The sequence below is a fragment of the Panthera onca genome, chromosome C2 (assembly GCF_046562875.1).
Source record: "Panthera onca isolate mPanOnc1 chromosome C2, mPanOnc1 haplotype 2, whole genome shotgun sequence".
NCBI classification, from domain to species: Eukaryota; Metazoa; Chordata; class Mammalia; order Carnivora; family Felidae; genus Panthera; species Panthera onca.
In genome coordinates this window covers 81,982,619-82,002,803 of record NC_138347.1, presented here as the reverse complement: position 1 = coordinate 82,002,803, position 20,185 = coordinate 81,982,619, and the positions used below count along the sequence as shown (strand labels likewise).

Genomic DNA, 20,185 nt, shown 5'->3' with positions numbered 1-20,185 from the left:
ACAGAGAAAGGAGGGAGAAGGTGAGCTGGGGGCCCAAGTAAGGCACCAGAGTCCAGTTTTGTGAAGCCTAAACTGTATGAGAAATGAGCGAGAAGTTGGAGACAAACTGGAAAACACTGGGAAGCGGCCTCAGGAGGTGGATTTTTCAATATGGTACACGGTGAGACACCAAAGGGAATGATTTAGTTCCCGTTTTTGGATATTTGCTCTGGCAGATGATTAAAATACATTCTGAATTGGTAGTTGCAACTGTCCTGGTTAAAAAAAAGGATGCAGGCTGAGCCAGGACCACAGCAGTGGGAATGAAGGGAAGAGGATGGACACACAAGGAGGAGCTGAGCTGGTAGGACATATGACTGATTACATGGAGAAGAGGCAGAGAGGACCCCAAAATGCCACGAGCCTAGACAACAGAGAGTAAGCACCCTCACCATATCATTCAAAGCACCTCTTCGGCCAAATAGGGAGTGCCTGTCAGAATTCGAAGTGTACCAGGTCCTAGCAATTCCACGTCCAGGAATTTAACCTACAGATACGCCCGCAGACAAAGGTGTGGGTTCAAGGGTATTCTCCCAGCTTTGTTTTGTTATTAAGAGGTTGGGAACAACTTAAATGCCCATCAGTTGGGGACTGGTGACGTTAATTGTGAAATAGTCACAAAAGGAACACTAAGTAGCTTCCTAAAAGAGGGAGCCAAGTCTGTATATCCTGATATAGTGCAGTCACCATAGACATATCAGGGATGAACATCGAACAAACAAGTCACATTGATAGGGTATATCTGTACTACGACACATCTGTAAAAAGGGAAAAAAAGGGGGGTATGCTTTACTGAAATGCTTTACTGAGGTATTTATGAATGAAATGATTCAATGTCTGGGATTTGCATCAAAACAATGGGATGGGAGTTTAGTGGGTAGGGCTGTAAATGAAACAAGATTGGCCATTGAATTGATAATTGTTCAAACTGGATCATGGGCACATGCAGGTAGATCTTTATGCCGTTTATTCTATTTCTGTATATGTTGGAAATTTTCCACTTTAAAAATGTGGGGAAATTATCAATTTCATTCTCATTTTCTTCCCTCAAGCCCTCCATTCCAGCTGAGCTTATGCACCATGTTAGTTCATGTCTCTAAAGACACTCTTCCCTCTGTCTGGCAATCTCTGTCAGAAAAATTGCTACTCTTTCATGACCACCCAGGACAATTGTCACCCCCTCTGAAAAGCCTTATCCAGCTCCTACAGTCAGATTGTTCCTTCTCTGTGTGGGGGGTTCCCTGTGAGTGTATTACTATTATTGCAAATACTATGTCATTATTCACCTCCCCAGTAGACAGTAAACATTTTTTAAAAATTTTTTTAACGTTTATTTATTATTGAGAGAGACAGAGCATGAGAGGGGCAGAGAGAGGGGAGACACAGAATCTGAAGCAGGCTCCAGGCTCTGAGCTGTCTGCACAGAGCCCGACATGGGGCTCAAACTCACAAACCGCGAGATCATGACCTGAGCCGAAGTCGTACACTTAACCAACTGAGCCACCCAGGCGCCCCTACAGTAAACATTTCTATAAATAAATGTCTCATCTGTCTGTTGTCCCAACTCTTAGCCCTGTGTTTGGCTTAAAATTGGCATTTAACAAATGTTTGTTAAATTAGTGGGTCAGGTCTAGTGAAGAAATGATTAGTTGTTTGGATCGGTACATATGGATTTTGAGAAGTCAAAGGAATATAGGAGGAGAGAAAGTAAATGAAAAATTAACATTATTGAGCCTATGCCAGGAGTGTACTGGGACAAGGAACAGTAGTGAACAAGAAGGCAAGGCTTCTACTGTCAAGGACTTGACTTTCCCTTTGGTCGGGGGACAGCAAGAGGCTCCAGTGAGAGTTATAATTATAGAGTATAATAGGTGCTATGAGGGAAATGGACGTGACTTATTCAGCTTATTCAATTCCAGAGAAGCAAGTATCATTAATCCACTGATGATGAGTGGATGAGCAGGTGTTCAGAGGAAGGCACTCTTGTGAATGCTGCTGAGGGCCACAGTTGTGAATGCTGAACAGGACTCAAGCCCCTGTCTGCCCCTCCTGAGCCCGTGCTCTTTCCTCTGCCCTGTTGCCTCTCAACAAGCAGGTGAAAATCCAGAGCTCTAACTGCATTCAGATCTGGGGGTCATCTGTCTAGAGAGTTGAAACGGGAGATGAGAAGATCTCCTAGGGAGACACCGAGACTTTGGAAAGTAACGGCAGCTGATAGTTATTGAGAACTTAGTACACTCCATACTCCACGGTAAGCATTTTACATGCATGCATAAATGTATTTATGCCACGTAACACCCCTTGTGAAGCAGGGACTCTTAATAGTCCCACTTTACAGTCCAGGAAAGGGGACCTTAGGAAGAGTTAAGTCAACAGAAGTCACACACCAGAACCTAACCTCTTACCTTATGCTACCTTCTTGAGAGAGAGGACTGAGATCAGAAGCCTGGTAAGGAAATCATGGAACCAGAGAACAAGATGGTTTATTTAGGGATGTTGATGAGGGGGGACAAGTGTCCTGAGAGTCCAAGGAACCCTGTTAGAAAAGGAACCAGTGTACAGAGTCCAAGTCCATGGAAAAACCCAGCAAAGAGACATGAAGGTTGTGGGATTCCACTGACCCGCGTTGGTAAGAGACCTTTAACAGAACTCTTTTGGGAGATGGAAACCTAACTTCCTCAGGCTCACTACCCAAACCTCTGCTTGCTGCCTGACCTGCCCCACTCTCCCGGATTCCTATTCTGATTTCTCCTGCTCAACCTGTCTGCTTAGGGAAGAAGGCTTGGACTGCGCTTCTCACTCCCAACCCACCTCCACGCTGATCTGTCTTCCTGACCCAGCACCTGCAGACCTAACTCTAACCCACTGGCGCACCACCTGCAAGCTACACCAGCCTCCGTTGAGACCATTCATTTACAGCACATGCCCAGGCAGCCTGACAAAGGACAACGGTGACCCCCTACTAAGGACACATGCTGGACAAGCAGGTAGGTGCCAATGGCTCAGGGAAGCGGGAGGGAAGAAAAGGCAAGAGGTTCCAGTGAGAGTGAATTAGCCAGGCACTCACTGAGGCTCTTTGTCAATAGTGCTCAACTTCCTTTACTGGCTTAATTGGATCTGCACAGAGCAATTGAAAGGAGTAGCTCGAGGACCACATGATTTAGCTTCCCTATCCCCATTCCAACCATAACTGATTGGAACAGGATGGACACCTTCCCCAAGAGGAGGATCTAAGGGTTGGCTCCTCTCCCTGGACTTTGGAATTGGGCCACCTAGTGATTGAATAGCTGGGGACACAATGGTACTAATGACTGCAGTGGTCCACAGCTGCCCTGTGAGGGAACCGAGCTGAGTCAGAGAGACTCATGGCAGAGCACAGGGTTAATAAAGGTCCATGAACTCTTGCTAAAGGGTTTCAGCTGCCCCCATCCCTGCTCTTCTTGAAGGCTGTTGGTTCAGCTCTCGGGTTTCCACAAGTCCTCTCTAGTAAAATTTGGGTTAGTATGAGTAGATTTCTGTTAGTGTTATCCAAGGTCTCCTTGGCAAAGATAGGGTTTTGCAGGACTGAGAGCATGGAGCAGGGATCCAAGGATGAGAAGTTAGAAGTTTAGGGTTTGGGAAGCACCAGAGTTAAGTGTTGATGTCTAAATCTGAGTGGCTGTGACTCCCTCCCTCAAATTGTAAAGATGAATCCATTCCATTTTGTTTGGCAGACAATTATTGGGCACTTGCTTTGTACCTGGCACTGTGCTGGGTACTAGGGCAGCAAATAACCCACAGCTGCTCTTGTGCTCACAGTTTCAGAGTGGGTACAGACACAGAAATATATTACAATATAACATCATAAAAGCAATGACGATGCACATACAAAGTCAACGGCAAAGCAGGTGGCAGAAGGGAGTTGTAGAAAGCAAGGGGGACTTCAGACCACAGCTTGGAGTCATCCAGGAATTCTGGAAGGACCTGGAGGGTTTTGGCTGAGGCACTGAAACAGGAAAGTGGGAGAGAGCAAAATCTCTTTGCATTCAGCACAGGTGGGCTTGCTGAAGAATGGTGTCAGGACCATCTGGAAGGTTCTAAGATGAGTGAAGAAAGAGCCAACCTCTCTTTTTTTTCCCAGGGACTCTGGGAAATGGAGCATGGGTCGCCAGAGAGAACAGAAACAATAATAAAAAAGGTGCTGGGAGAGAAGGCTAAGGCAGAGAAGGGTGGGCATCTCAGGAATGAGCAATGGCTGGGAGTAGAGGGAACTGGACACGGTTTAAGGGCTCCGAAGATAATGGCGAGTGTTCATTTAATATTTCCTGGGCACAGTCTACATCGTAGGTGCCACAGTGGGCACATGGCCCCTGCCTTGCAGAGCAGTCAAGTGGAGAAGACAGACATTAATCAAATAATCACACAAATAAATGTAAAAAAAAAACAAAACAAAACTCAGTAGAAGACAACTGGTGAAGATGGAGGGAAGTGGGTAGACTACAATTTAATTGCATCTTGGATTTGGGATTCAGACAGACACTCTGACAAAGAGAGGGGAAAAGAAACAAAGATGACAAGGGAGAGCGGGAAGTTCAGGGGCCTTGGGAGAATCTACAAAGGGAGTGGCCACACCTGTAACTGCTTTCATTTCTCCAAATCACGTGAGACTCATTGAAATTCATCTCCATCCAGGGAACAAACTTCCTTCCTTTATTCATTCATCCATTTGTCCATCCATCCACCCATTCCCCAGTAAGCCAGGTACTATGCTAGGAGACACTAGGGAAGAAGCTGAAAGGGACGCCTGTGTGGCTCAGTCAGTTAAGCATCTGACTCTTGAACTCAGCTCAGGTACTGATCTCATGGTTTATGAGACTGATCCCGCATCGGGCTCTGCCTGACAGTGCAGAGCCTGCTTGGGATTCTCTCTCTGCCTCTCTCCTGCACTCTCTCTCAAAATAAACATTAAAAAAAAAAAAAAAAAAGCTGAGAGAGACCCTCCAGCCTGAGAAGTTTATAAATGATAGAAATGCTATTCGTAATGTTTTCCTACTGTTGTTTTGGCCCCCTTCCTACAAGGAAGGGAAAGGACAAAGAAATGGCTATACTAATCAAATTTTGGGACCAGTAGAACCTTAAAAAGAAATCAGGGCCTATCAGCACATTGATCTGTCTGTGCACAAATTGCTGAAGAAATGTGGGAAGTGGGCTGAAGGGTGAGATGATATTCAAGTGGACAGAAGCTTCTCGAAGCCTCATTCCTTTCCAAGATCAGGCATTCACTTTAGGCACCCTTCATCGAGGTGAAGAGTGTATGTGATACACGTAGAAATCTGTAAATGATGTGCCACACAGGAATATATTTACAGAGCTCTATAGTTTATAAAATGAAGAGTCCATTTCTTTTAAAAGGGGTATTCTCACAGAAAGCTGTAGAACAGTCACTTGGATAAGGAGGAGGTTATAGAGCCTGTGACTCTCAGGAATCTCAGGAACCCGCCTGCAGTGGCCACAGTCATGGGCTGGGTGGTGCCCGCCCCTGTGACTGCCTGCATTGGGCACCCTGGTCCTGGGATGGTCGTCCCTTGTTCTGGCCTTGGCCCTCCAACGTCTCTTGTTTTAGCTGCTGTTGTCAATTTACATTCACTGATCATACCTACTCCTGGGGAAGCCTAAGAATTTCTCAAACTGGAGGCCTCCGGTGCTCCAAGAGCAAACCAGTGTATGCTTTGAATTCACCTGTTAGCAACACAAGTTAGCATCATTCCAAAAGGTTTGCCTTAATTATCCCCAACAGGTGGATTGTAGATAGCATATTTTCTTTTTTGCATCTGTGTATTTTCTAAATTTCCTTCAAATAACCACAGATTCCATCAGTAACAAAGAAAAATAAACATTTCTTTTTTTTTTTTTTTTAGTTTAGTTTGAGAGAGCCAGAGTGGGGGAGGGGTTGGGGGGGGGGGTGGAGAGAATCCCAAGCAGGTTCCATCCTGTCAGTACAGAGCCCACCATAGGGCCCGAACTCATGAACCGTGAGATCATGACCTGAGCTGAGATCAAGAGTTGGCTGCTTAACCAACTGATCCACCCAGGTGCCCCAAAAGATAAACATTTCTTAAGGATTGCTTAAAATGAGAATTGGCCTGTAAAGTGACCCTTCTTCACTTCAACTGAAAAACAAGCTCCATTTGTTTCTCTCCTATCTCTCCATCCACTGTCACTGTAAGCAAGGCTGTCACTCTCTTCATCTGCCCTTCTTCCCTTATCCACTTACTATCTTAGTCCCAGCAGCTGCCCCCTTTGCTGTCTCTCTGTCCCCACTTCCTCCAGCACCAACCCACTTTAGAGGAGATGGGAAGCTGGGGTGTGGCTTTCCTGCCTTCCCAGAGCAAACAGCCCAAGAGACAGGCTGTTGTCAATAAGGAGGAGCTCTCTTATTGCATATTAGCTAAGCCAAAGCAAATAAATAAAAGCATATTCACATTTATCAAACCACTCACAGATGTGGCCCCCATGGGATTTCAAAGAACCCTTCACAGACTTGCCTCCCGAACCCACACAGCAGCCCTGTGAGGTAGGTCAGTCTCCATTCCTTTCTGCATGCAGGGACCTGGAGGAGTTTGGCACAGGGCATGTGGGGTCGAGTCCAGAGTGAGGTCTCCTGTTAGACCTTCCCTTTAAGATGCTTGATGAGCAGAGCTGCCTGAGTGACTGGCAGCAGAACTGACAGGCCAGAACAAACGAGGCCCCAGGACGCAGCCAGACAAGGCACTGGGCTGTTGGGAGCCTGGCTATTTCTGACTTGCCCTACTTAGGGGCTCCCTTCCCAGGACTGTTCCATAATCCAAGGTCGTTTGACATTTTGCAATGTGACATCCATGGGACGCTGCTGGAAAAAACCCTGCTTATTCATACGTCCATGTGCCTTGAGGAAAAGGTGAGGTGACGCTTTAAAAAAGCCTGTAGTTGTAGCTTTCTTGATGTCACTGGTGCCCATGTGTCCCGACATGTTACATCTGCAACTTTGGGCACAGAATAGGTTGGAAGACTGTTTCGGTGTTTTCCATCAGAACAAGATCATACCGACACAACTGGGGCCTGTAAAAATAAGACAGGATATCCTTGCCAATCAAGTAGTAAAAATATCCCATTCTAGAAAAATAAATTGTATTATATCCTTAGGTTATAAAATTGTGGAGCAATTATTTCTAACATTACAGGAAAGTGCTTATGGTAAATAAGCATAGCCCACATCAACAACAATGAGGTATAAAATTTTATTTACCACCTATTTCCAGGTTTAAAGCAATGATAGAAAGGAGGTTAGAAAGAAATAACAGTTGTTGCCCCTGAATAATAACATTATGGATGGTATTTTTCTGCTTCTTAACACTTTTTGCACTTTCCAGATTTTATAAAATCAACATGTATTCCTTTGGTAGTCCGGAAAAAAAAAGTATTGAAAAGTCTCATGGTTTTAAGATGTAATGACTGTCCTCTTAGAAGAAACTTGCATTATTAAATGTTTGCCTTCAGGAAAAAGGAATCCAAGGTCACCTGGGTGGCTCAGTAGGTTAAGCCTCTGACTCTTGTTTTCAGCTCAGGTCATGATCTCAGGGTTTGTGGGTTCAAGCCTGGCATCGGGCTCTGTACTGGCAGCATGGAGCCTGCTTGGGATTCTTTCTCTTTCTCCCCCTCTGTCTCTGCCCCACCCCTGCTTACAATCTCTCTCTCAAAATAAATAAATAAACATTAAAATTTAAAAAGAATTCAATAAGCATAAAGTGCTGAATGCTCACAGCATTTTCTGTCTTGTCCATACATTGTATGCTAGGACTATACATTGGAGTGGCATTAGTCACAAAACGTACATGCCACCACAGCTTTGCTCTTTCTCCCCCTTTGACTCTGTCCTCCCTGTACATACACACGTGCACACACACACACACACACACACACACTCTGTTGCTTATTTTTTTGGAACCAATGAAGATAGGTTGTTTACCCCGTGATACTTCAGTGTGTATTTCCTAAGAACAAGCACATTCTCAGGGCAGTTATCAAATTCAACCTGGAGTAGTACTTTCATACTGTATCCATGGAATAAAATATTCCAATTATTCTGTACCTTTTTTTATACTAGGCTGTGCATTTGCCAGATTATATGAGGCTTTCTTTTCCACAACATATACCAGCTTGCAAGCAGTGTGGGTGGAGTGATTAGGGAAGAATTATATAACTGTAAGCATGTAGCAATATTATTTTTTTTGGATTAATTGGGCCATTTATCTTTAAGCTCCTACCAGTAAAATTGTCTTGAATTATGGGGCTACTCATCTTTATCAAGTCTATTTTTTGAAAACCCTCCACTTCCTTCATTGTAATTGATGAGGTCCTACTAAAACATCAGACCAAGGAGATTGGACAGAAACCAACAGCCTCTTTGGAAAACCAGAGCTTGTCAAACGCTGCTGATGGCTCACCTCTCTGGATGGGCAAGCGACCTCAACTTCATTCGGAGAATCCTGAGCTTATACTTCGGGCCTATTGTAGACCCTGTAGAGAACACCAAGGAAATGGCTGCAACTTTATCCAAGTCTTGATTAAATCTTGCAAGCAGACTCACTTGGTGGTATTTCTGAAAAGTTGCAGGTTCACTGGAGAGAAGAAATGAAGTAAGTGGATATAGATTGCTAACGAAAGAAAACAGTTTCAAAAGCTACAAATCACTCATAAGCAGGTGGTCCCTTGACCCCACAGTCTGCTGGATTTCAGAGGATTGCATAAGTGAAGCTGCTGGCCCCAGGAATGATGAAATATTATGGCATAAGAGAGGCATGCTCTGCCTACTATATACCGGATAGCATCCTCATTTCTTGACACATGTCTCCATTCCCCTGAAAAATTCTTCAAGATGACTATTATTATCTTCATTTTACAGACAAGGAAACAGATGCTTGCAGAGCTTAAACTCACCCAGGTCACAGTGCTTATCAGAATCAGTGCAGGGATTCAAACTCAGTTCAGAGTTCAAAGTTATAATCTTTCCATTAAACTGCATTGCTAGATGCATATGTATATGTTTAGCCCAACTAGATACTAATTTAGAAGTTATACTTAAGCAAATATTTTTTTCAGTCATGCCTCTCAAATAAAATAGCTAAATCCTAAGTTCCAATACTTTTTCCTATGTATGTGATGCTTCCTACAGTTGGAATCTCAAATTGAGCCTACGGAATATCCACTGGGGAGGTTCACTGGGTCAGTGTCCCTCTAGGGACCTGGAGAAGTAGACCATGGCGAGCCCCCTGGTTCAGAAATGGGAGACTTGCTCTAGAAATGAATCATCAGTTTGGAGGTGGGGATTAGGGTGAGGGGGTGTGTGTCACCCCAGCCTCACTAGAATCATGTGTTGAGTCCTGGGAGGAGCAAAAGTGCCACAAGTAAAACTAATCTGAAAGGTGCCCAGATTTTAGTTTCTAAATACCATCCTCGCTAAAAGGAATGGGTAGGAGGCTTCCGGGAGAAATGGTTGATTCCAGGGCTAGGTCAGGGAAAGTGCAAAGTGATCCTGCAACAAGCCGTATGCCAGAAAGTAAGGAATGCTCACAGAATGGTGGAAATGTTCAAAAGAATACAGAATCACTTCACGTGAATTAGGATGGCGAAGAAGTGTTGATGAGGATACGGAGAAATTGGAACTCTTGTGCACTGTTGCTAGGAATGTAAAATGGTACGACCACAATGGCAAATGGTATGGGGTCTCTTCAAAGAATTAAAAATAGAATTGCCATATGATCCAGCAATTCTACTTCGGGGTATGTGCCCCAAAGAAATGAAAGCAAGGTCTCCAAGAGATATTTGCACCCCATGTTCATAGCAGCGTCATTCATAAGAGCCAAGAGGTAGAAGCAACCCAAATGCCCATCAGTGGATAATGGATTATCAACATGTGATACATACAATGAATATTATTCAGCCTTTAAAATGAAGGAAATTCTGTCACATGCTACAACATGGATAAACATTGAGGACATTCCGCTAAATAAGCCAATCACAAAAAGATATATATTGTTTGACTCCATTTATATAAGGTGTCTAAAGTAATCAAATTCATAGAAACAAAGTAGAATGGTAGTTATCAGAGGCTGGAGGGAGAGAGAAAAGGGAGTTGTTGTTCAATGGGTATAGAATTTCAGTTTGCAAGGTGAAAAGTTCTGGAGATTTATTTCACAATAATGTGAATATTCTTAACACTACTGAACTTACTTAACACTTACTGAACACTTAACACTACTGAACATCTTATAAATGATTAAGATGATAAATTTTACATTATATGTTTCCATCACAATAAAAAATGCATTTTAAAAAAAGCGTGCAGACCCAGTTTGAAGAGCTTCTAATGGCCAGATTTGAGACAATTTAAATATCAAAATAAATAAATAATGGTAGTAACTAATTATAAGTCTCCATTAATAAAATAAAAATCCAGGGCGCCTGGATGTCTCAGTCAATTAAGCGTCCAACTTTGGCTCAGGTCATGATCTCATGGTTCGTGAGTTCAAGCCCGGCGTTGGGCTCTCTGCTGTCAGCACAGAGCCACTTCAGAACTCTGTCTCCGTCTCTCTCTCCCACTCTCTCAAAAATAAATAAACATTTAAAATAAAATAAAAATCCACGAGTCCATATTGATATAACCAAATAAATGAATAAATAAATGGGAGGAAAAGAAAGCTTTTCCTAAATGATGAATTTGAAAAATCACCATTCAACCATCATAGTAACAATCCAACCACAAAACATCAAAACTATTGGGTAAAAGTTTCAGGAATAATGGGACATTTTAGGAATAATGGGTCTCAAAGTACCTCCCTGCAACATACTTACTAATACCAAGGAAAAACAGTAACTGCATAGTGGAGAAACTGGGGGGAAAAAAACACCGTAATAAACTGATCCAAGTTAATGAAATGAACCAAAGTGTGGGCCTCCTAATAGGACACACGGAGCCAAACATAACATCACTTATATGCAGTTTTTGCCAGAGATGCATGATCTGAATGTCATCATGAGGAAGCATCAGACAAACCCAAATGGAAGACATTCTGAAAATAACTGACCTGTAAAGTCAGGAAAGTCGAGGAAAGATGGACGAACTATTCCTATGTGAAGACTAAAGAGACAGGATAACCAACCTCAGTCAGTGATCCTGAATTGGATCCCTCTCCAGGAGCAGCTGTGGAACCACAAGAGTGCAGAGACTCAGGAGAGGGTGATGGCACCCTGCAGATGGCAAAACCCCGTGGGGGTAGATGGAAGGCAGGAGAGGGAAAAGACCTCTTGGAGCTGGTGAAGTTTGTCTCTGAGTACAGGTAGGACCCCCTCTTCTACCTGGAGGGATGTCCAGAAATACACGGGGAGGCACAAACCAAGGTATTGAGTTCATATAAGAATAAAGGGAACAAGAGCCAGCGAACCTATAATAGGAGCCAGATGTTTGTGTCTGGTAGTAGGTACACTAACCACCCTGGAAACTCCTAATGGTGGATACAATTAAAGCAAAAACAAAACTAAAACCCTTTTGAATCACACTGAACTAAGAGGAAAGTAAAGAATACTGAGGAACCTTAAAAATATGTGAGGGCAGAAATACTGAAATCCACTTTTGTTGGCCTTTTTTCAAAGTTAGTAATGAGTTGCCTTTTTCAGTGCAGTGCAATCAGACATGAAACAAAGCCAGTCATGGAGGGGAGTTGAATAGGAGACTCTCTGGGGAGGGGTGAACTAAAAATGATTTCCAAGTAAAACTTCCTACCACCTAAGGGGACAGAAACAATCCCTATCAAAATCCCAGCTGCCTTTTTTTCTTTTTTCTTTTTTCTTTTTTCTTTTTTTGCAGAAATTGTCAAACTAATTTTAAAATGCATATGGAAATTCAAGAGACCCAGAATAGTCAAAACAACTTTGAAAAAGACCCAACTTCGGGGATTCACACTTCCTGATTTCAAAATTTGTTAGAAAGCCACAGTAATGCTATAAGCTACATGACAATGTGGTACTTGCATAAGGATAGATGTATAGATTAATGGAATAGAATTGAGAGTCCAGAAAGAAGCCCTCCCATTCACTGTCACCTGACTTAGGCAAGGATGTCAAGACATTCACAGAAAAAGAATAGTTTTTTCAATAAATAGTGCTGTGACAACTGGATGTTCAAAGGCAAAAGAATGAAGTAGGACATCCTACATCATTTATATGCAAAAGTGAACTCAAAATGGATCAAAGACCTAAGTGAGACCTAAAACTATCAAGGATTTGTGTCCAGAGTACAAAAAAAATTCTTGCAAATCAACAATAAAAAGATAACTCAATTTTAAAGTGAGTGAGGGGCCCCTGGGTGGCTCAGTCATTAAACATCTGACTTCGGCTCAGGTCATGATCTCATGGTTTGTGAGCTCGAGCCCTGCTTCGGATGAGCCCCACTTCTCTCTCTCCCCCTCCTGGGATTCTCTCTCTCTCTCTGTCTCTTGCTCACTTGTGCCCCCCCCTCAAAAACTATAAAAATAAAAATAAAATAATAAATGCCTGTTTTTAAAAATAAAAATAAAGTGACTAAGGCACACACACACAAAAAACCTATACCCGGATGTTTATAGCAGCTTTATTCAGAATTATCAAATAGCCAAAATGTCCTTCATCAGGAAAATGGATTAATAAACTGTAGTACGTTCAGACAGTGGAATATTATTCAGTGCTAAAAGGAAATGAACTAGCAAGCTATGAAAAAAAAATGAAGAAGTTTAAATTCTATTATTAAGTGAAAGAAGCCACTCTGAAGATTACATACTGTATGACTCCAATTACATGACATTCTGGAAAAGGCAAAACTATGGAGACAGTAAAAAGACCATTCCCTGCCAAAGGTTAGGGAAGAGAAGGATATTATAGGCAGAACATAGAGGATTTTTAGGGCAGTGAAACAACTCCATGATCCTATAATGGTTGGTATATGTTCTTACACGTTTGTCAAAACCCATAGAATGTACACCACCACCAGTGAACCCTAATGTAGGCTATGGACTTTGGGTAATGATGTGTCAATGTAGATGCTTCAGCTGTAAGTGTGTATGCCACCCTATTATCAGGTTCTGATAGCGGGGAGGCTGTGTGTATGTGGGCGAGAGGGTATATGGGAAATCTCTGCACTTCCTGTTTAATTTTGCTGTGAATCTAAAACTGCTCTAAAAAATGAAGTCTATTTAAAAGGGAAAAAAATGAGGGCACTCAGTAGCTTAGTCGGTTGGACATCCAACTTCGGCTCAGGTCGTGATCTCCTAGTTCACAGTTCATCGTTTGTAAGTTCGAGCCCCGAATTGGTCTCCCTCAGGGGAGCCCACTTTGGACCTTCTGTTCCCCTCTCTCTGTGCCCTTCCCCCGACCTCTCAAAAATAAATAAAAGGGGGAAAAATGAATAAAGGACCTGAATAGACATTTCCCAAAAAAATATCTAGAAATGTCCAGTAAGCACATGAAAGCCTCAATGTTATTAATCATTAGGGAATTGCGAAACAAAATCATGAGATATACCATAATGCCCACTAGAATGGCTACAATAAAGAAGATGGATATGTCTGTGATAAAGACATACAAAATGTGACATATACATACAAAATATTACTCTGCCTTTAAAAAACAAGAGAAATCCTGTCACAAGGTATAACACGGATGACCCTTGAAGATACTATGTTAGGTAAAATAAGCCAATCACAAAAAGATAAATATTGTAGGATTCCACTTATATGAGGTATCTAAAGTAGTCAAATTCATAGGGACACTAGAATGGTAGTTGCTAGGGGGAGAGGGAAATGGGGGAGTTGTTATTTAATGGGTATAGAGCTTGAGTTTTGCAAGATGAAGAAGTTCTGGAAATGTTTCACAACAATGTGAATATACTTTACACTACTAAATTGTACACTCAAAAAATGATTAAGATGATAAATTTTATGTTGCATTTTTCAATCACAATTAAAAAGAACAAAATTTAAAGACAGATAATAACAGTGTTGGCGAGGATGTGGAGAAATTGAAACTCTTACACATGGCTGGTGGGAATGTAAAATGTTGTAGCTGCTTTGGCATTTCCTACAAATGTGAAATGGAGTTATCATATGACCCAGCAATTCCACTCTTAGGTATATACCCGAGAGAAATGAAAATGTATGTCTACGTGGAAATGGAGACACATTTTCATAGCAACATTATTCATAATAGCCCCCAAAGTGGAAATAACCCGAATGTCCATCAACTGACGAAAGAATAAATAAAATGTGGTATGTGTGAGCAGAATGGCACAGTGGGAGTGAGCTGGGCTCATAACCCAGAGGTCAGTGGATTGAAATAAAATGGGACATATCCATACCATGGAATATTATTTGACCATAAAAAAAAATGAAGTATTGCTATAGTATCCTGAAAACATTAAGCAAAAAAAAGTCAGACACAAAAAGACCACATATTATATTATTCCATTTATATGACATTCCCAAAATAGGTAAATCTATAGAGACAGAAAGCAGATTAGTGGTTGACAGGGGGTGGGGAGGAAGGAGGAATGAGGAATTACTAACAGGTATAGGGTTTCTTTTTGAATTGATAAAAATGTTCCGGAGGGGCGCCTGGGTGGCTCAGTTGGTTAAGCATCAGACTCTTGATTTCAGCTCAGGTCATGATCTTGTGGTTCATAAGCAGTGCGGAGCCTGCTTATGATTCTCTCTTCCTCTCTCTCTGCCCCTCCCCTGCTTATGCTCTCTCTCTCTCTCTCTCTCAAAATAAATACATAAACTTTAAAAAAATGTTCTGGAATTAGATGGTAATGACGTTTGCACATTTTGTTAATATCCTCAAAACCACTGAAATGTAAACTTTAAAACTGTGAGTTTGATGGTGTGTGAATTATATCTCAATTAAAAAAAAAAAGGTTATAAAGTAAAAAAGAAATACATCCAAAACATGGATACAGGGAGAGTCACCAGGAAGGTAATATTCTTGAATGTGACTATATTTGTACCCATAGTCTGGTAAGACCAAATAAACTTAGGGCACATACTCTGATATTATTTTCCTTTTCTTAAATTGTAAAAATACTAAACACTAAATCTAATAGTTTACCTTGCAAAAAATAGAAGGGTAGAGATAATCTCACCACGTAATAGAGTAACCATTTCCTTTTTTTCCATATATTCTCTGATTGGTGATGACTTTTCACAAGCATGACTAAAATAAGAACAACTAAACATGAATAAAATAGAGAGGTTAAGGTCTCTATCTTAATCGAGAAAAAAACCCCTCTGCGGTTAGGAAGTCCTAGTTGGGAGAAATTCACTACATAAAATTAAAATTGCTAAGACATGTAAAGCCAATATGTAATCAGTTACTGGCATGAATAACCAAATTTTGTAGGTCACTACTTCTCATAGAACTGCACAATTTCCCTTGCTATTTCTTAGAGTCTCCAGATGAGGTCTCTGCCCAGCTTCCTTACTGAAGATCACAGCCCATAAACTACCTGACGCTGGTTGTTCAAGATGCGCCCCCTAGCCGTGCCCTCCCTGAAAATGTAGCACCACTGGGTTTGGGGACATTGGTGCTGAAAGGCATGTGATATTGGCCAATCACTTGGCCTCTCTAAGCCTGTGTTCTTATGTATATAATACAGATTATAATACCACCTCACAGGGTTTTAGTGTGAATTGCATTAGCCAGCATGGGTAATGTGTTTAGTTCAATAAAGAAAGGCTGTTGTTATTATCATCCAAGGATATGTTAAAAAAAAAAGTCACCTCCAGGCCACCAACACACTCCTTCTCTATTCATCTACATGGTGAACCTATAGGCAATTGCCAGTTTCAGATGACATTCTAGTTGGTCCTCTATGAGTGAAGCCAACAGACAACCCAAGTGCCTAGTAGATAACAGGACCCCCCAAAAATGTTTCCTGAGTAAATGAATAAAATGAACCTCAAATTTCTTTGAATTATTTCCCCCCTTTTTCCTGATTATAAAATTAATTGATGAAAATGATTAACTATTTTTAAACTCTATATATACAATATCATATAAAATTGAAAAGTAAAGAGAAGCTGAATAAAACACTCATATTCCTACCACCCAAAGGCCAGCTAACATGTTAGGCATATTTCTTTTTCATTTTTTTTTACATTGTTGAACTAATTTTGTACTTTATATAATTTAATATCCTGGATTTTTCATTTAGCATATTATAAGCATTTCATTCAATATGTTGCAAAAATTAACCTATGAATAGTATTTTATTATATGGGAATATTTAAGTAACCATTTTCCCATTGTTAGATTTTTAGTGTGTTTCCAATTTTCTATTATTGCACATCACATTTTCTGAGTTTGAGAAGCATACATTTACATGTTTATATATATGTATATTATGAGCTCATAAAAAGATTGAAATGTGTGTGGGGGTGAGTGCCTTTAGATGTGGGATTGTTGGGCTGGGGCAAGTATTTGCACTTTTATGTTACATATTTCTTTACTGTATAAATCCTTCACAGCAAGCAAGGATGACTTTGGTAATTAAATGTTTAAACGAAGGAAGGAGGAGAGGAAGGAAGGGAAGGAGAGAGGAGGGAGGGAGAGGGAGAGAGGTGGGAAGGAAGAAAGAAAGGAAGGAAGGAAAGAAAGTAAATCCCTGTACCAATTCCATTTGTACAGAGCCTAGAAGATCAAGAACCATGAGAAGCAACTAAGAAAAATGCCCCCTTATGTTTTTGTAGAACAAAGATAAGTACAGACCTGTAAGTAAGAGAGTAGATATATTTGAGATTTAATTTCTCCAGTCAGAAAAGGAAATAGCAAACTGTGAACTACCCCAGCCCAACTTACTGATTGATTTTGGATTCTGTGGTGTTTCCAGCTCTGTCTGTCAATCTGATTGTAATGGATCCTCTTCTTATGTTCTTGTTCCAAGTTATAATGTCCACAAAGTAATGATATACTGCAAAACAAGGAGAGAGCACAGTAAGAGAGAGAGAGACTCTCAACTGCTCTCCTGATAGGTCAATTCCTAAAAACCCAACCTCCTTCATAACTTGAGTTTCTTGTTCTCTTCCTCTCTAGTTTCTCTGCAAAGATCTGGGCAGAATTTTCTAAAATTCCTTTCCATTCTTTTTGGTAAAGATGGCCTTCATGATGGCAGAATCCAATGGTCTCCAGTTGTCATGTTTGGGCATCACAGTTGGATTGGTATTCCACCTTATTCACTGAGGATAAGGTGGCCTACTGCTGAGTATGATTGGTTCACTGCATTCCCTGCCTTTTAAAATAAACCAAGCAGGTGGCCATGTAGAGAACCTCCACGGCTGACAAGGTTGTCTGCAATCTGGGCTATGTCCACCAGCCGCCATCATCTCTTCCCCAGTCATGCCACACCATGTGTGTCGCCTGCACTGCCAGGCTGCCTCTTGCTCCTGGGCCTTCTCCCCACTCGAACACTCTTACTTTGCCCCCTTTGCCAACTCATCCTTCAGGTTTTGGCTTAGTCCCTTCCTCCAGGAGACCTTCACTGACCCTTAGACTAAGTCAGGTTTGCCTCTTTGAGTTCTTCTCATGCTCTGGTGTTCTCCCATCATTAGCACACTTACCTGTATCTACGAAATACATGAAAAAAATGATAATCAAAAAAGTGGTAAATATATGGGTACATGTATACAAATATTGCCTGAGAAATATAGGAAGGGAAGGAAGCTCAGGAGATGTTGGGCCCACAAAGGAATAAGATCCACCCTGGAGTTGCCATTTCATGGCCCACTATTACTCAGGCACTTGCCTCACTTGGACCAGGCAGACAGCAATCCCTGGGCTGCCACACATGGCTCCAAAGGAGGAAGGAACCCCACTGATCTGCACCCTCTTTTATAAGAGTTGCTCCTAAGAAAAGTGAAAAGGGGGACAAGATTGTAAGACATCCATCTGCCCAAGAAAATTCCTACTTCCCAGGACATCTCATCATCTGCTGCCCCACTTAGCCCCCATCTGGAATACCCAAGCTCTCAATGTCTGTAGAAGGTCATCATGGTTGCTTTGGAGCTGAAACTGACCTACGGATGTAGCTGACACCTGATTTTACCTAGCTGAAATGTCATGTCTTTTGGGTGGCAAGCAAATTTTCTGGAAGATCTTAGTGAGTAAAATGGCCATCTAAGGGGTGCACGGCTGGCTCAGTCAGTAGAGCATGCCACTCTTGGTCCCAGGGTCATGAGTTCAAGCCCTGTGTGTGGCATAGAGTATACTTTAAAAAAATTTTTTTAATTAAAAAAGTAAAACGAATAGCCATCCAATGAAGCTAATAATTACGATTTGTTGAGATTTAATCCTTAACCCAGAAGATAGGCATTATTACCTAGCGGGACAATGAGACTCAAAGAGTTTAAATGACTTCACCAAGGTCACACAGCTATTATGTGATAGAGTCAGGATTCAACCGAAGTCTTCCCAGTTCCAAAATCCACACTTTAACTTGCCCTTCATTTGCCAAGAGGTAGCCAGGAAGCTGAGACTCAGCCATTTTTTTTTTTTTTTTTTTTTTTTTTTTTTTTAATTTTTGGGACAGAGAGAGACAGAGCATGAACGGGGGAGGGGCAGAGAGAGAGGGAGACACAGAATCGGAAACAGGCTCCAGGCTCCGAGCCATCAGCCCAGAGCCTGACGCGGGGCTCGAACTCACGGACCGCAAGATCGTGACCTGGCTGAAGTCGGACGCTTAACCGACTGCGCCACCCAGGCGCCCCTCAGCCATTTTTTAAAAAGAAGGGGTTTGGGGGGTGCCTGGGTGGTTCAGTCAGTTGAGTGTCTGACTCTTGGTTTTGGTTCAGGTCATGATCTCACGGTTTCGTGGCTTCAAGCCCCACATCAGGCTGTGCGCTGACACCACGGAGCCTGTTTGAGATTCTCTCTCTCCCTCCCTCTCGGCCCCTCCCCCACTTACACTGTCTCTGTCTCTCTCAAAATAAATAAACTTAAAAAAAGGGGGGGGGGTTGGGCAAAAGCAAACAACCACATCCACCACTCACTGCAGAATGGTTTCTCCTCGGCTGTGTCAAAGAACGCTTTAGTCATAGGAGGCTTTTTCTGCTTTAAATACTCTTTCCAATTATCAGCATAATAGCCTGTAAAGCAAGTTGGAAAAAATGTAACATTAGCATGCATTCTATAAATGTAAAAGCAGCTGGGGTGGTAGTGAGAGCAGTGAGTTTGAGCCCCCACACCACCAAGACAATCTCCCTCGTACCCACCCCTGTGGGGGTGGACCTGCAGGGCCACCAGGGGCCTGCCTCCCCTGCATCCACCATATCTTGCTCGCTGCCCTGTCCCTCAGAGCTGGGACAGGCAACATGACACTACAGTGGCTCCTCCTGCCTTTCCCTGACATTACATCACCCTAGTTCTCAGTAGCGTGCTGGTTCTCTCACACACTGGGTAGGCTAAGAATAGCGCTGACATTTTTCAGTAATACATTCATTTTATAGATTAAAGCAGTTTCAGGTTTATACCTAAAATAGCATCACTCTTGCAAAGCATTGTGCTTTCCTGAAGAACTACAATTAGGCCCCTAAATCCCACAGAACCTGAGCTTGCTAAGTGACTATGTCAACCAGCAGGGGACTCTTCTTCACTTCTGTGCCTGCAGGAATGAAGCTGAGTCACATCAGTGAGGTGTCTCTCTCTCTCTCTTCTGTCCCCACCCCTAGAGAATGGCCTTTGCATGCTGACTAATTGATCTGGAATGGAAACATTGGTAATTTTTAAAAGCTCCCTAGAGCTTTCCAATTAATTTCTGCACAACCAAGGTTGAGAACCCCTTGTCTGTAGCATGCTCTAATGTTAACTTGGATTTTTCCTTAGAACAATCAGAAAATTTTCATCATCATCCCGTTTCTAGTCCTCACCATCTGGAATATTTCTACCAACCCTTAGCAAATACCCAAGCAGCCTCCGCAGTATCTGTTACCCCGCCCTGAATGTGCACATAGAAACCAGGGTGCGGCGACAAGGCTTGTTGGAAGGGATCATTCTGCAAGGCTCATTTGACAGGAGAGTCAGAGCTCATTGTGACCTTCCCCCAGCAGAGAGG

At 42.2% G+C, this 20,185-nt stretch overlaps 1 protein-coding gene across 3 annotated transcripts in view; it reads right to left on the bottom strand.

Annotated features, from left to right (window-relative positions):
- Positions 1-5,914: 5,914 nt before the first annotated feature.
- Positions 5,915-20,185, bottom strand: part of LIPH (lipase H) — a 45,387-nt gene continuing 31,116 nt past the window's right edge. For 2 of the 3 annotated variants that reach the window (XM_078453163.2, XM_060639449.2), the window contains 4 exons: positions 19,125-19,220; positions 16,939-17,050; positions 8,502-8,675; positions 5,915-7,116 (listed from right to left, as the gene is read on the bottom strand). In XM_078453163.2, the coding sequence (XP_078309289.1) occupies positions 7,029-7,116; positions 8,502-8,675; positions 16,939-17,050; positions 19,125-19,220 (470 nt within the window). In that variant the 3' untranslated portion in view covers positions 5,915-7,028. The other variant, XM_060639450.2, reaches the window with a different exon arrangement.